The sequence below is a fragment of the Pleurodeles waltl genome, chromosome 11 (genome assembly GCF_031143425.1).
Source record: "Pleurodeles waltl isolate 20211129_DDA chromosome 11, aPleWal1.hap1.20221129, whole genome shotgun sequence".
Lineage (NCBI taxonomy): Eukaryota > Metazoa > Chordata > Amphibia > Caudata > Salamandridae > Pleurodeles > Pleurodeles waltl.
Genome location: NC_090450.1, coordinates 84114108 through 84127059, shown reverse-complemented (window position 1 = coordinate 84127059; position 12952 = coordinate 84114108). Strand labels below are relative to the sequence as shown.

At 42.2% G+C, this 12952-nt stretch overlaps 1 protein-coding gene across 1 annotated transcript in view; it reads left to right on the top strand.

The window, feature by feature from the left end:
• Positions 1-12952, top strand: part of LOC138265436 (coiled-coil domain-containing protein 150-like) — a 232185-nt gene that overhangs the window by 194970 nt on the left and 24263 nt on the right. Inside the window, exon 29 of the mRNA XM_069213138.1 lies at positions 10194-10274. Coding sequence (XP_069069239.1) covers positions 10194-10274 — 81 coding nt within the window. The remainder of the gene's footprint in view (positions 1-10193; positions 10275-12952) is intronic.

The following is a 12952-nucleotide window of genomic DNA, read 5'->3' as shown; positions in this document are numbered from 1 at the left end:
AGATGTGCTCCCAAAAAGTTCATTGAGAACACCCTTCTTAGGGTAAACACCAGTGATACTGTAGAATCACTCCTGCTAAACAGTTATCCTATGCACGGTACACAGTAGCTTAGAAATAAAGAATATTTCTAATGTTTCTAGTGGTGAATAACAATTTTGAAATCAAGGTCCTCGCATTTGCTTTAAATTTGTCAGACAGGGTGTTGTCCAAATGCACAGAAGTGGCAGCACAGCACCTCAGAAAGTAATGGATTTTCATTTATATCTATCTAAATAATTGTCTTACAAAAGACACTTCACTAAAGAAAGTACTTCAAGATTTCCAAGCCACAGTATCAATAATAAGCAATCTTGGCCATCATAAAAACAGGCAAAAGTGTCTCACTTAGAGGAAAGACCTTTTAGATAGGATACTTCCTTTGGTGCACCTAAGAAGAGGGTTCAATGAAAGGGGACCACTTTGAACACACTCTAACATCGTAGATGGATAAATGCCATTGATGCTTCCCTCTACAGATGGGCACTATCCTTCACTTGGATATATCTCCCTCAAATGTTTCCTACTGAAGGTACACCTAGTTGTAACCAGAACGTATAACATGAGTCCCAAATCTTTTTGTCAAAAATTCTGTAATTTATGACTTTTGTAACTTCTTAAAACAGAATTGTTGTGATGTGAATGTCTCCTCCTTTGTATATGGATATGTTCTCCTGCCGCGAGTGCCAAATACATGTATATCTGGCATCCTGACTTTTTTTTTAGGTCATGTATCATGCTCATTTAGGCATGTGCAGATGTCTGTCAATGCCAACAAGTTGTCCCAGACCTGGTACGATCCTGTGACCTGGAGCGGTGCACTGAATGTGCCCACAGTACTGACAGCGGACTCTGTTCCCTGTCATGAGTATAGCGCATAGAGTAGTGATGGCAGCCTACCATGTTTAAGACATTTAATAGTGTGACCAGACATTTTTATCTGGATCACTTGATTTGAGGCCTACTCAAGTATGCTCCGACCGTTGCAGTGATATCCTGAGCGTGTGTGAGCCAGAGTAATGGAAGACTATGATCAATTTTGGATACCCTTACCATGGCCTAGCACAAGGTGTAAGGTGAGGATTGTGCTCTGATACAGTGGAAGTTTATTGCTTGCATTGCTGAAGTTGAAGGGAGGAGACCCAGACAGTGAAGGGACAAATGCAGACAGCACCTCCTTCAGCCGTTTGGTTAGCAAGGAGATTCTGATGAGATGCCCTGAGCACTGCCATTTGGTGAATGGTTGGTGTGAGAGGTTGTGCTGCATATTTGTATGTGAAAAGTGAGGAAATCTCTAAGTAAGAATTGCCCTTTTTTCCCTGATTACTCATTCAGGTACACTGATGACAGCCAGGTGCATAAACCTTTCACCTCTTTTACCTCTCTGTTGTGGGTACTCCAGGATGGAGGCAGTTTTGGTTCTACTGCAGTGAGAAGCCTCACTCTGCACAATTGCTGTGTGGAGAGCAAACTAGAAAGCACACTTGAAAGAACCACCGTTCTGCAGTTTGAGAGACTGCATCCATATTTCTGCCTGCAAGCTGTGTGTGAAATTGGGACCCAAATCACTATCCTTCTTTCCAGTCCCAAGCCCTTCTGACTAAGGAGGGGAGTTTCTCAGAGGTGAGAAGACATTACCCTAAGTCTGGACTTTCTGCTGGAATAGCTGTGTACTGCCCCAAAGTTTCTAGAAACTGCCTGCCTGCTGACAGAGAGAAAGAGCTTGTTTTGCCCTGTAGGAGAGACTTTCTAGCAAAAAGCGGGAAACAGCACCTCACCAGGTATCCAGAAAGATGCAGGCTTCACAAGAGTGATTTGGAGTTAATCTGGCACCTGTGGTGCCCGACCCTTACTCCATATCTGGCAGGAACCACAACACCACTATTGCATGAATGCTGAAGGCCTGGTCGGGCTGCAATTGTTTGATTAAAATGGTTTCAGTCACTGTTGCAGAACAACAAGCAAGCAAGTTGCATGACATGAAGCTTAAAGGCTTTGACCCCCAACACTGAATGCAAGGTCACTTGAATTCAACCTTACCCATAAGGAATATATTTGCAAAAAAATTAAAGCGTCCTGGTACCAGCTTCTTGTTCTAACAAGAACAAAATTTTCTTCCAGAAAGTAACTTCAGAACTACTGTTCAAGCCCTCATACTCTCGCATCTGGATGTAGGTAACGCTCTGTTCCTTGTCCTCCTAGACTCCACACTGGCACCTCTGCAGTGTGCAGGAGAGCTGCTCTTGGTGTGTGTGGCAGTTGAAGGGACATGCGAAAACTCACATATCAAAAGAAAAGGGTACGTTAAAGATGGAGAACATTTCTGAACTTTGGATCCAAAACTGAACTTAAGCCTGATTCACAGGGCTCCTTACTGCCCTTACAGATGGGAGGAAGCAGAACCCGAAGAGACCATCTGGGAGGGAACAGGTAAGGTGCTGAACCTACATGAGATACCCCTAAGAGTCACTGACTTGGGTATGTACTTTAAACTGTGTAGTATTTACTACAGCTGTGTGATGAAAGCTTTCTTGCAAAAATAACCATGGGACTACCATTAACCTTATTGTGCCTGTTTTGGGTGATTGTTGAGCTCTGAGGTTGGGCACCACTACACTACTTCTTGAGAATGCTGAGGCTGCTTAACTTTGCAGTCCTGCAAGTCACATGCGGAAGAGGTTTTATATAGCTAACTTTACAGAGCCATAGTAGTACAGGTCCTGGGACACCAGTGGCAATCGCCTCTACCCCCTCATGGATGAGATCCATTAATCCTTGTCTGCCCTGTGGCTCCCTGAATGGGATCTGACAAATATTCTCTACTGTAAGACACCCACCAATCCAGTGTGAGCTAATTGCAGTTCTAGACAAGTTAGTGGTTCCTACTTTTTAACCCATGCATACGACTACACTTTAAAGAATACAAACTTACAAACTAATGATAGGTAGAATGTTTGAATTAATATCAACTGCTATTAATTACTTAGAAACACATTCCAGTCTATGGTTACTTTGCCCACCATGCCCCCTCAGATTAGAGACAGCCTCAAGGAACAGTCCAGCCTTATCTACCAAGCGTGGTCCTCTCTAAATCAGAGCACTGGAAACCCTCTTCAGTATGATGCCGCTTGGATCCAGTGGGAGATTAAGCACAAACACACATCTGTCCATACCTGCTGCACACAGGGCGTCACAATGAAATGAATATGGACAAGTGATGGTTGGAATGCTTGACTTAATCTCAGCCACTGCTAATTACTCGGGCCGCATCCCGGTCTATTGTTATTTTGGCCACTGTGCCACCTCAGATCGTACCCAGCCATATTCAAATCAGTCTTGGTCCTGCTTCAGTAAGAACAGCCCAGCTCAAACTGCCAGTGCAGGCCTCTCTGAACCAGAACACAAGCAACCCAAGTGGATGAAAAACTATGGTCTGAAGTAATTACCAGTGGCATTCCTTTGTTGTTATTGCATTAGACTTCCTAAGTGCAATGGCAATGCCCATACCTGGGTCCTGTGCCAAAGTACCATATTACTCATGCTATATCTCACTGATGTGACCTAATCAGGCAGAAACCATCTGGTATTGCTTGGTTTTCTATCTGGAAGTGACCTCATCTGGCAGCTTGGGCTGGACATCAATGGAAAAATGATCCTTTGCTCCACCCCTGATGATGGTGACACTGGGTGTGTAGTAGCAGCCCTATGATGAAGCATGTCACTCATACTGGGTGAGGGAAATTGTATCCCACAGGAAGGGACTCTTTAGAGGGTAGCCCATTGAAGATGTGCCTCTTCAACCTTTAGGTGTGTAGTATATTTGGATCATTGGAGGATGGTTGAAGAGTAAATAACTCTTGCCTCTCTTTTTGTTAACGGTGTTAGTACGGCCACTGAGCTGCAGGGCAAATAAAACATCATTAAGGACAAGTTCCTGCCTCACTACAATATTAATATCAAAGCAATATAAAAATATAAGAACAGGGATTATCCTACGGGGATTGCGTAGCAAGGTCCATCCTACTAGCACCTTCCTTACTGGCGGACACAAAACTCACTCCGGCACTCATACAGGTGGTGGGATGGGACACACTATCGGAACTGATGAAAACCCAAATAAACACCATTTTACATTGAGTTAATCTAACTGAATACTTGAGAGCTAAAGGAGCCAGAGGGGTCTATTAGTCACAAACCTCAATTTTTTTTGCAAGATACATCTTTCAGTTGAGACTGGGCACTGATAGCATGGAAACGTACCAGGGACTGGCTCATTGTAATCACAAACACAGCTAAGAAACTATCATATAGTCTTCTCAACCAAATCAAGACAAGTGAAAACCTACTGAAAAAAAAAATTCAGCTCGCAGTCTTTAAAAATAATCTAGATGAAGTCAATAAAGAAGGGACAGAGTATAAGGACTTCTTGGCCCAGTCAAAGATTAATAACTTTCCAAAAGACCTGGAACAAACTCTCGATAGAAGGTGTACCCTTACACCTTGGAGGACTACGTATAGCAGAAGGAGGTACTGAATACAAAGATGTCTAATCAAGGGAAAAAGTCTCATGGTACATCTAGCTCGGGCAGTCATAGCAATGACGATGAGCCTAGACCAAGAGGCAGCAGTCGGTCATTTTTCCAGGGACATCTACAGATGTTCTCTCCTCCTCCACAAGGGCCAGGGTTCCGCTGGCCTTTAATGTATCTTCCTGTGCAGCCCTTCCAGTTCCATATTAACCCCCCCCCCCCACCTTTTTTAACAAGAGGTTGGGAGAGAAAAGGCAAAGAAAAAGGTCAAAAGATCCAACGGGAGGACCTCAACCAAAGAGTAACAAAGAGGATGACATAGGATTACATGCCAGGGGCAAACAAAGAAGAAATCTAATGATGAATATCACAGACAAAACTCTAGCCCCACATCAAGAAGCAAGGGATTGGGTTTTGCTCCAACAAATAGGATGGACAAGTTTTAATTGAAATGTGAACTGGCTGAATTCTTCAGAAGAATTTGGTTAAAAACATTCTTTGCGAAGGAGGCTCTGGAACTTACGAAGCATGGGGGGATACAGGACTGCATCCCAGATCTATGTTTGTACCAGTGCTAATCAACTACCCCCGGAGCATGCAGTGTTTGAACAGGCAACGATCCATGATACAGAAAATATGGGTGATGGCAATCAGGATACTTTCATGAGTTTCTCTAGTTCTGAAAAAACAAGCCTTACATAGTGTTAAAGCCTTCAGATGGGCAGGAGCCATAGTGCAGCAAATGCTGCAGACAGAGAGGCATATAACACTGAATGTCTCTGTCTCCTCGCAGACAAGCGGAATTACCAGACATTGACAAGTGATCCAACCATGGGCATAGAGAGATTGGGACTTTAGTAGAAGAAGGTATCAGCAATACCTGGATTTCAAAAAATGAAGGAACATTTCTATGGAAAGAAAAAATCTCCTTCACACTATTTTTATACTCTTTCCATGGTACATAAACCAATGAGCCCCACCCAGGTACACCGATACTCTAGGGCATAGGTTCAGTTTTGGAACTCTTCTCACGATTTGTTGATTACTTTTTTTAGGTCCTTTAAATATTCTTGTAGGTCTGAAGGTATGCAGACACCAGGTCCAATCTGTGTATCCGATCCATGTTCCATTATTTTCGGCCATAACTTTCAACATTTTTCCAGTCTCATACCACTAGATGTCCTCACTTGGCGCTTTGACCATTTGTGAGCTATTTCTTCACTTTAAACTTTAAAAATTCACAACTCTGGGTCTACTGATTTGATGTTTGTCTTTTTGGTGTCACATAATTTATTAAAATGTACTCTATTTTTCTAAATTGGTGTGGGATTTGTTGTGTGTTGTATTTTCACTTTAATAACATTTAAGTGTTGCGTAGATACTTTACACATTGTCTCTAAGTTAAGCCCAATTGCTTTTCTGACAAGCTACCAGATGGTTAATTAAGTACAGATTTATGTAGTGACTTTTTTGCGGTTCGCGCTCACAAGGACTTTGGCTATTGCTCAAGTAGTTTTGAGGCCCCTGTTGCATCTGCCCCTTTTTGCAGGGTCATCCCCTTACTTTTTGCCTCCTTCCTCCTATTTTTCTCTGACCAGTTTGTGTTGGCTTTAGGACCCTGGGCACTTTACCACTGATAACGAGTGCTAAAGTGCATATGCTGTGATTGGTTTATCCATGATTGACATATTTGATTTACTAGTAAGTCCCTAGTAAAGTGCACTAGAGGTGCCCAGGGCCTGTAAATGAAATGCTACTAGTGGGCCTGCAGCACTGATTGTGCCACCCACATAAGTAGCCCTGTAAACATGGCTCAGACCTGCCACTGCAGTGTCTGTGTGTGAAGGTTTAAGCTGACAATTCGACCTGGCAAGTTTACCCACTTCCCAGGTCCAACCTTCCCCTTTTTGTGCATATAAGGCACCCCTAAGGTAGGCCCTAGGTAGCCCAATGGACAAGGTGCAGTGTATTTAAAGGGTAGGAAATGTATCTGTGTTTTTACATGTCCTAACAGTGAAATACTGCCAAGTTTGGTTTTCACTGTTGTAAGGCCTCTCTATCAAAGGTTAACATGGGGACTGCCTTCAAATATCTTTTAAGTGCAGTTTCCAACTGGGAGCAGATGGAGATGTGGAGTTTGGGGTCTCTGAACTCTTAATTTAAAAATCCACCTTTTGGTAAGGTTGGTTTTTAGACTGTCAGTATAAAAATGCCACTTTTAGAAAGTGGGCATTTTCTTGCTTAACCATTCTGTGCTTCTGCCTGTCTATGGAATCCACGTCTGGGTCAGACTGTCAGTTGAGCTGTTTGTGAATTCCCTCTAGACAGTGGCCCAAGGGGAGCTGGGGGTGTAGCCTGCACATCCTGATGAGTCTCCTGGAATAGAGTGAGGAGGGAGGAGCTGACACTTACACATGAAAGGGTGTGCCTGTCCTCACACAATGCAGTCTCCAACCTGCTGGTGTGTGTCTGGGCCCAGGCCTGGGCAAGGCAGGATCTTGTGAACAACAGACACCTTCCTTTGAAGTTTGCCTACTTTAAAGGCAGAAAGGAGTATAAGTATTGGACCCAAAACCCCAGATTTCTAGATTACTTCTGGATCAAGAGGAACCTTTGCCATGGAGAAGAGATGGAGGAGGAGTACTGCCCCTTTGCCTGTGAGCGTGCTTTGCTGGGTTGGCCTGCAGTTGCTGCTTCTGCTTGAGAGAGGACAAAGACTGGACTTTGCTGTGTTTTCCTGCTTGTGAAGTGTCTACAAGGGCTCGGACTGAGCTTGTCCCCTGTTCTGAAATCTCAGGGTCATCAAAGACTTCCTCTGCCAGCACCTGGACTCTCTTGCTGGGACTCCTACCACGCCAAGTGGTTCCCAATCCAGTCTCTGGGCCCCTGGAAGGAGAAGCTGGTGGAGCCAAGACTGGAATTCACACACAGGGGTCGTGCAGTAGAAAAAGCGACTCAGCACTTGCTTTGCAGCTGAAAATTCTTCACACCACCTGCATCGCGGCTGAGATTTTGATGAAACACCCGTGTACGGCTGCGAAATCAGCGCATCACCTGCGCAGCATGGCTCTTCACCACCCTGCACCAGGATTTCGCATGCATCGTCGTTGGGCATCAAAACCACAGTAAACCTGCGCAAACCCAAGGTTGCCATTCTGGTAATCGGCGCATGCTCTTCTGCAGAAGAAAAAACTACGTGTTGCCTACGTGACCAGAGAAGAAACGACATACAGACTCACTTGTGAGTTAGGAATTGATGCATCGCTGTCTTTTCCGTAGCACGCTCACCCTTGCGGCTTTATTTTTGATGCACACCAGGTACTTTGTGTAAAAACAACACAACCATTGATTTCTATGGATTAAGACGCTTTTATTTAAGATTCATAACTTTGCTTGTGCATTTTGGATGTTTGTCGTTTCGGACTTGTTTGATTTAGATAAATATTGGCTATTTTTCTAAATTTGTGTTGTGTCACTTTTGAGGTGTTTTCATTGTATTACTCTTTGGGTTGGTACAAATACTTTGCGCATTACCTTTGAGATAGGCCTTACTGCTTGTGCCAATCTACCAAAGTGGTGAGCAGGGTGTATCCTAGGTGTGTATCTCCCTTACCCTGACTAGAGTGAGAATCCCTGCTTGGACAGAGTGCAAATTGACTGCCAACTAGAAACCCTATATCTAACATCCCCCTCAACCAACAACCCAATATCTCACACTTGTAGTCACCTTGCTGCTCTATACCAGGAAACAGAATCAATATATTCAAGTGACCTTGCAAACGAGCTGCCTTGCAGAATAGTTGAGTCAGCCTACAGATTTAAAGGCACAGTGCTTTATTGGGTTTCCTATCTGCACTGTGCTTTTCAATTTTCCTATTTAAAAATAGGACAGATAAATGCTAATATCTACTGCTCAACTTCTAGTTAGTCCTTACTAGTTTCGGTTGGATGCATATTTCAACAAGTATAAACATAAACAAAAACTTGACTACATTTAACGTTATGTAGATATTTCTAAAATTATTCCAAAACTCCATGCTAAGGCACAGATATTCAATGCTCAGTAAGAAGCATTCCCATCTGCAAATGAACTGTCTGATACCATTTACCATTGTAATGCATCGGGCATCTGGATGCACTATTCTAACCGGGGCTGAAAGAAGTTTAAATTATGCTGTTGCAATTTGTGTAATTTTGGGAATTTGACATTACACTTGCAAAATTCCCAAAATTGCACAAATTACTCCACCATAAATGAAATGACGTCACTACACCACCTCAAGTAATTATTGCCATTCGCAGTAAAAACCTTTGTGCAAATGCGCAGGAACAACAGAGCACGAGCAGCTGTTGTTTGTGGTGCTTTTGGGTGTTTTGCACTATTTTGTGTGTGAAATGTGTTCTTGTGTCAAAAATTGACTGAAGGGTGCCTTTCATGCAAAAATATGACAATTAATGACGTATTTGCCTTTTGTGTAACTACGCGTAATTTTGTGTAATAATGCAGAAGCAAATTAAGCAAATTTCACACACCTCTAGTTCTAACCTGACAAGTTAAACTGAAGTGAAAAGTATTACTCTGCAGAATAAGAGATGCCATTGTACTACTCTGTTGTACCTTTATCATACATACTTAGATGGCCTGTACCATAATAAATCGAGGATTGGGACAAAATGATGACATTGACGGAAATCTGTACAACCCAGTCAGACATTTATCTTTCAAGTTGTAATGCACTGTTATCTTAAAAGTGAAACAAACCCTAAGATGAAATGTTTACTACAAACCAAAGCTTTGATTCATTTTATCCTGATGAATACTACTGTGTAAAGCCATGCAGCAGGCTGAAATGTTGACAATACTTTCTCATTGATAGGTAATAAAAATTATCCCTGATTGTGGTGAGGCTGTTTGCGACATGGCCAAGGAAAATTACTTTAGTTTCAGCATATCTCTCGGCATAAGGGTGCCATTTTTAATAACAGTTGTGTATATTCAAGCACAATATATACTAGCATGTGAGCACAGTGCCTGTTACCATACTGCGTTCAAACAGTTGTGATGCTGATACCTTTTGTTACTGCACCAGTGAAAGTTTATGTCAACACATGATAAAGGAATCATTTGTGCACAAACAAGTGCAATATACATTTGAAGGTACAAATAAAGTATGCATTTTGGGATAATATTTTTAGGAGGTTTGTGTTCCAAGATGGTGGAAAAGTAATATTGTTAATAGGTAATTAGGTTATAACTTGTGAGGTAGAACTAAACCCTCCTATCTAGATACTATTTGTATCTTGATGAGCTATGACTCATTGTTCATAAATACTGCTATTTAGATTGCATCTGTATCTTACCATCTATGTTGGGGCAATTGAAACACAAAGGCTCCACTCGGAGGAAGGTCACTTGCTTGTAGATACTTTGGCCCATATTTATACTTTTTTAGCGCCGCATTTGCGTCACTTTTTGACGCAAAAACGGCACAAACTTACAAAATACAATTGTATTTTGCTAGTTTGCGACGTTTTTGCGTTAAAAAATGACGCAAATGCGGCGCTAAAAAAGTATAAATATGGGCCTTTATGTATATCTCTGACATTTTAATTTTTTCAAAATACAGATGACAGGGAGAGGACTGAAAAATGGATGGCAGGATATTCCAGAATTTAAGACCTCAAGCTTTAATGGACTGACTTCTGAGGTAAGATTTTTAGATCCATGAGTTGTTCTTGGGGGAAGAGGAACATGCGTATTGGGATAAAATAAATCACAAGACTAATTGGGTAGCAAAGCAAATACGTTTTGCAGACGAATGAGCTATTGGCTTGGTCAATGTTTTTTTAGTTATGTAAAGTGTAAAAAAAAAAACAGGCTATGATGCGGCAAGTGCTGAAAGTGTCAGCAATTTTTGTTATACTTTCAGCCATGCTACACAGCTGCTGTATATCCACCTAAAAAACAGACGAAGCCAATAGCTCTTTCTTAAACATGTCTTACTGCTTTGCCAATGCTTGTTTGTTAAGGCAGGGGAATTCTAAGTGCTTTGTCGAGGACCATAGAATGGTAATCTGAGGTCAGAAGGCTCACAGTTCTAACCTCAAAGCCTCTTTTAAGGTTTGACAGTGTACTCATGGGGCAAACTCCCAACTCACGTTGACATAGGGCACTCACATGGACCCAGATGGACATACTTCAGAAGATCACCCATCCCTGTCAGCTTTCTGCAAGTGCCAGCGCATGAGTAAGTAGGGTTACAGGCAGAGAGATACCTAGGGAAGTAAGCAACACCTCTGAGCAGCTCATGAAAACTGCTTCCATATTCCTCATGACAATGGGAGAGGGCAAGCAACACAAAGGAGGGTGGGACGAGGGCGCGGCCAATCAAAACCATAGACAGTTGGATGAGGGTGGGAGGGGGTAAGTAACACAGTGGACAGTGCAAACACATGCACTGTTATGGAGTACGTCCATAACAAGAAAAGAGTATCACTGAAAGTACAAACAGTGGAAGGACACTGGGCAAGGAAGCTGCAATTGGGCCATTTTCCAAGGGACAGACAAACACAAAAAGAGAAGTGAATCCAGCACACACTGACCAAAAGTGAAAAAATCTAATGAGATTGACAGAGTAACCAACCAATGGCAAGCAATGGATGGGTGTTAAACCCCATGTAAGTAAACAGAATGTGGTAAGTTAAGTCGGGGTTGCTCTAAATACGCTTTACCACCGTATTATGAAAACAGGATTCTGGAAGTGGTTATGTTTAACAAGAAAGTTTGGTTTGTGCATATATCTTGGGTGGCATTTAGTTGTGGTGGTGATGTTCTCTATGTTTTTGTGCTATTGTGTTTTGTGCTGTGTTACTGCAATGTGGTTTTAATGTATCATACTATCATGCAGTAGTTGTGTTACATTATTTTTGACAACTTTGTTGTGATGTGCCTTATTCCATTTTAATTGTGTTATAAGTTGCTTGTATGTAAACTATTATGTTATGTTCATTTTGTATATGTCAACCAATACAACTACATTTCTAATGAAATGCAGCACATGCCTTGAAAGCTACTGTGACAAGAAAACATTTTCCATGGTCTATGATGGTACAATAGGACTGCCCCAGCTCTTCTACTGCTTAAGAAACCATTCATCCCTAAACTGTGGTATAGACTGAGTCTAGATCTAGAGTTTGATAGATGGTACACCATCTGTCAGGGTGGCGGAGAACATTAATACCGCCACCCTGACAAACTACCACACACCAAATTTAGAGATCACCACTGGCCCCAGAGCCGATCTCTGTACCTTGACATAAACCATGTCGGTTCTTGCCAAGGTGCAAAATGTTTGGGAGACAGCTACCATTAGTTTTGACACACATTCACTATACTTTAACAATTAACAACTTTAACCAAGAACTAATGACCCCCACACACAGGGAGTATTTTCCCTGGATGTGGGGAGCTCATTATATGTTTTTTCTGTTTCCTCCAAGCGATAGACACAAAGTAAACACACCATCTACTCTAAATAGGTTTGGTTGTGTAATGTCCTTCCTCTGATGGCTGTTATTGCTTCGGAGGAAGCTTTAATTGACAGCCAATGGGATTTGCATCGATGGAAAGGTGTTAGTCCACTTGATACAAATAGGACAAGCAAACCATCATTTTTCCAGGCAATGTACTCAATTGTGTTTGCGACAGAGTACCTTGTTCCTCATCTATAAATCACTCCCTGAGTCCTAACTTAGTATTCGCAGTGCTTTCTTTGTGTGATATGGTCCCAGGCCTCCAGCACCTCTTCTATCCCCAACCAGCCACCAAACACCGCTAATAAGCAGATATGTTCCGCATACCCCCTTGTTTCTAGGGTGCATTCTGTTTTGGCCCATCTTTTGGCTTCTCTTTTGATTTTTAGTTTCGCAAGTTCAATCTGGAATATTTTCGTTAACCATTCTATTAACACGCCCTTAAATATCTAATTTTGCCATTTTCCAAAAAGATGTGATCATTATTTAAGCTTTTCTTTATCCTATTAACAGATTAGGTCCTCAGCTTTCAGTAATGACTCAGTGGGGGGTTGTCCCCAGATTCCAATAAAGATTCAGTGGGGGTCCCTGGGCACCAGTAATAATAAAGTGGGGGTCCACAGAAGTCAAAAGGTTGGGAACCACTGTTCTAGAGCATTGACTTTTATTGTGATTTAGCAAGGTGGTCATGTTAAGTGCAAAACACACCCTTGTTAAGTGCATCTGTGGAGAGAACTTGGGCTGCCAACAACCCACTCTGCTAGCCCACCAGAAAATGGGCAAATTCCAGCACAAACCACCTGAAAATCCCCAACTGCCTGAAAACTCAAACTGCTTGAACTGCCACTAACAG